We start from the raw sequence: 1,822 nt of genomic DNA, 5'->3' as shown, positions 1-1,822 counted from the left end.
GAGGGGGGTCTACGGATGGTTGGCTTCACAATGTGTCTAAGTATGTGTGTGCGTAAGCAAGCTTGGGTAATTAAGAGGAAGGAGGAGTCAGACTTGAGCTAATTATCAAATGTGTGTGTTTGTGCGTGTGGGAGGAGGGGTATTTGTGTGTACATGGCAGAAGGGCAAAAGAGAGGGCGTCGTTTAACTCACTTCCCTCGCTCCTCTTCACTCATTCTCTCCATCTAGTGAGAGGCAGAAAGTTCCACAACCTGACTGCTCTGGTGTGAGGGCAACTGCCTCTTTGGAATTGACTCTTAGGGACAGAATGCGGTTGGCTTTACTTTGATTCATTATTTGTTTGTTTTTTTTGTTTGCTTGTTTTTTTCTTCTTTGATGCTCCTGCTGGAAAGTTCTCCAGGGTACCAGAACTCACAAAGGGGTTCAGTCCATGTTCACAGCTGTTCTCTCTTCTGCCTGAGAGAAGGAGAGCCCCTACAGCCAGATTACTCAGAGGAACATCCGTGGAAGGAAGATCTTCAGTTGGTTGTAAGAGCTTGGGGACCACATTGGCTGCATTTTCTCATGTCTGACTAAGACACGCACACACACAAACAAACCTGCGTGTGATAAGAGAGGCCAGCATGAGTGTGGTGCCCGTCTCCGGCAGAAGAGAACGAGAGCTGCAGCCCCTGCCTGTGCCCAGGTCAATGAGGGCTCTGGGGGCAGGAGGAGGAGGAGGTGGTGGAGGCCCGGGGCTGGGGCTCAGCATGCAGGGTCCCCGTGGGATGGGGAAAGCCCTGCGCGAGCTGAGCGCCGAGGAGCAGCATGAGCTGCGTCGGAAGATCAACAGCCGTGAGAGGAAGCGCATGCAGGACCTCAACGTGGCCATGGACGCGCTCCGAGAGGTGATGGTGCCGTACTCTTCGTCGTCATCCTCATCCTCGGCCCCTGGGCAGCACCATCAGCAGCCGTACCTAGCCGGTTCCCCGGGTCCCCATGGAGGGCCCCAGGCGGGCCGCCGGCTCTCCAAGATCTCCACGCTGGTGCTGGCGCGCAACTACATCCTGCTGCTGGCCTCCTCGCTGCAGGAGATGCGTCGGCTGCTGGGGGAGCTGAGCCTGGGTGCAGGCGGTGCCGGCGGCGGCATGGGTGTGCCGCGGGTGCTCCTCACGGCCGGCGGCTGGCCTCTCCTCACCAGCGCCCCCACCGGTCAGCTCCTGCTCGGGCCAGAGGCGCTCCTGGCTCCTGGCGCCGCTTCCGCCACCTCCTCCAAGTGCCCCCTCTTGCCGCCGGCTCCTCTGCCCCAGGAGGAGGTGACAGTGTGGGGCTCGAGCGGCGGGGCAGTGGCCGGCTTGGCTGGTGGTCCTCTCTGCCCCTGTGGTGTGTGCAGGGTACCCAGGATGGTGCACGCCGCGCAGGGGCCACGGTTTCCAAAGTGACCCTGTACTCCACCATGACCCTGGTGTCTCTGCTATGTGCCAGTCTGGCGGGACACTTTCTTTGCCACCAGCTGAACTGAAGGTACATTGAACACCTGAGGTGCATCGCATGCCACATCATCATAACTCCATTTGACATTACACACCATGTGAGTTGGTGCTGCTAACTTAAATGTTTTGTCTTCTTTTTGACATTTCCCTTTGCTTAAATGAATGTCTGACCATGATATTCACTAGCAATCAATGACTTTGTATTGATTGTTCTTGGACATTGAGCATTATTTTGAAAGTGCCTCTTAAATAAAATAAATCTGTTTACAGAAGCTCATTTGTGTTTAAGCTCTTCAGAGTAAGATTGTGATCATTTCTGTGTCTGTATACTATTCTATAAAATACTATTC

The 1,822-nt window shown here is 55.0% G+C and overlaps 1 protein-coding gene across 1 annotated transcript; it reads left to right on the top strand.

Moving 5' to 3' along the window:
- Positions 1–206: 206 nt before the first annotated feature.
- On the top strand, positions 207–1,691 carry olig1 (oligodendrocyte transcription factor 1). Its single transcript, XM_042082773.1, has one exon. The coding sequence runs from the start codon at positions 624–626 to the stop codon at positions 1,419–1,421; it is 798 nt and encodes a 265-aa protein (XP_041938707.1). The 5' UTR covers positions 207–623; the 3' UTR covers positions 1,422–1,691.
- Positions 1,692–1,822: the final 131 nt, after the last annotated feature.

Source organism: Alosa sapidissima, chromosome 2 (assembly GCF_018492685.1).
Source record: "Alosa sapidissima isolate fAloSap1 chromosome 2, fAloSap1.pri, whole genome shotgun sequence".
Lineage (NCBI taxonomy): Eukaryota > Metazoa > Chordata > Actinopteri > Clupeiformes > Clupeidae > Alosa > Alosa sapidissima.
This window is presented reverse-complemented; position numbering and strand designations above follow the sequence as displayed.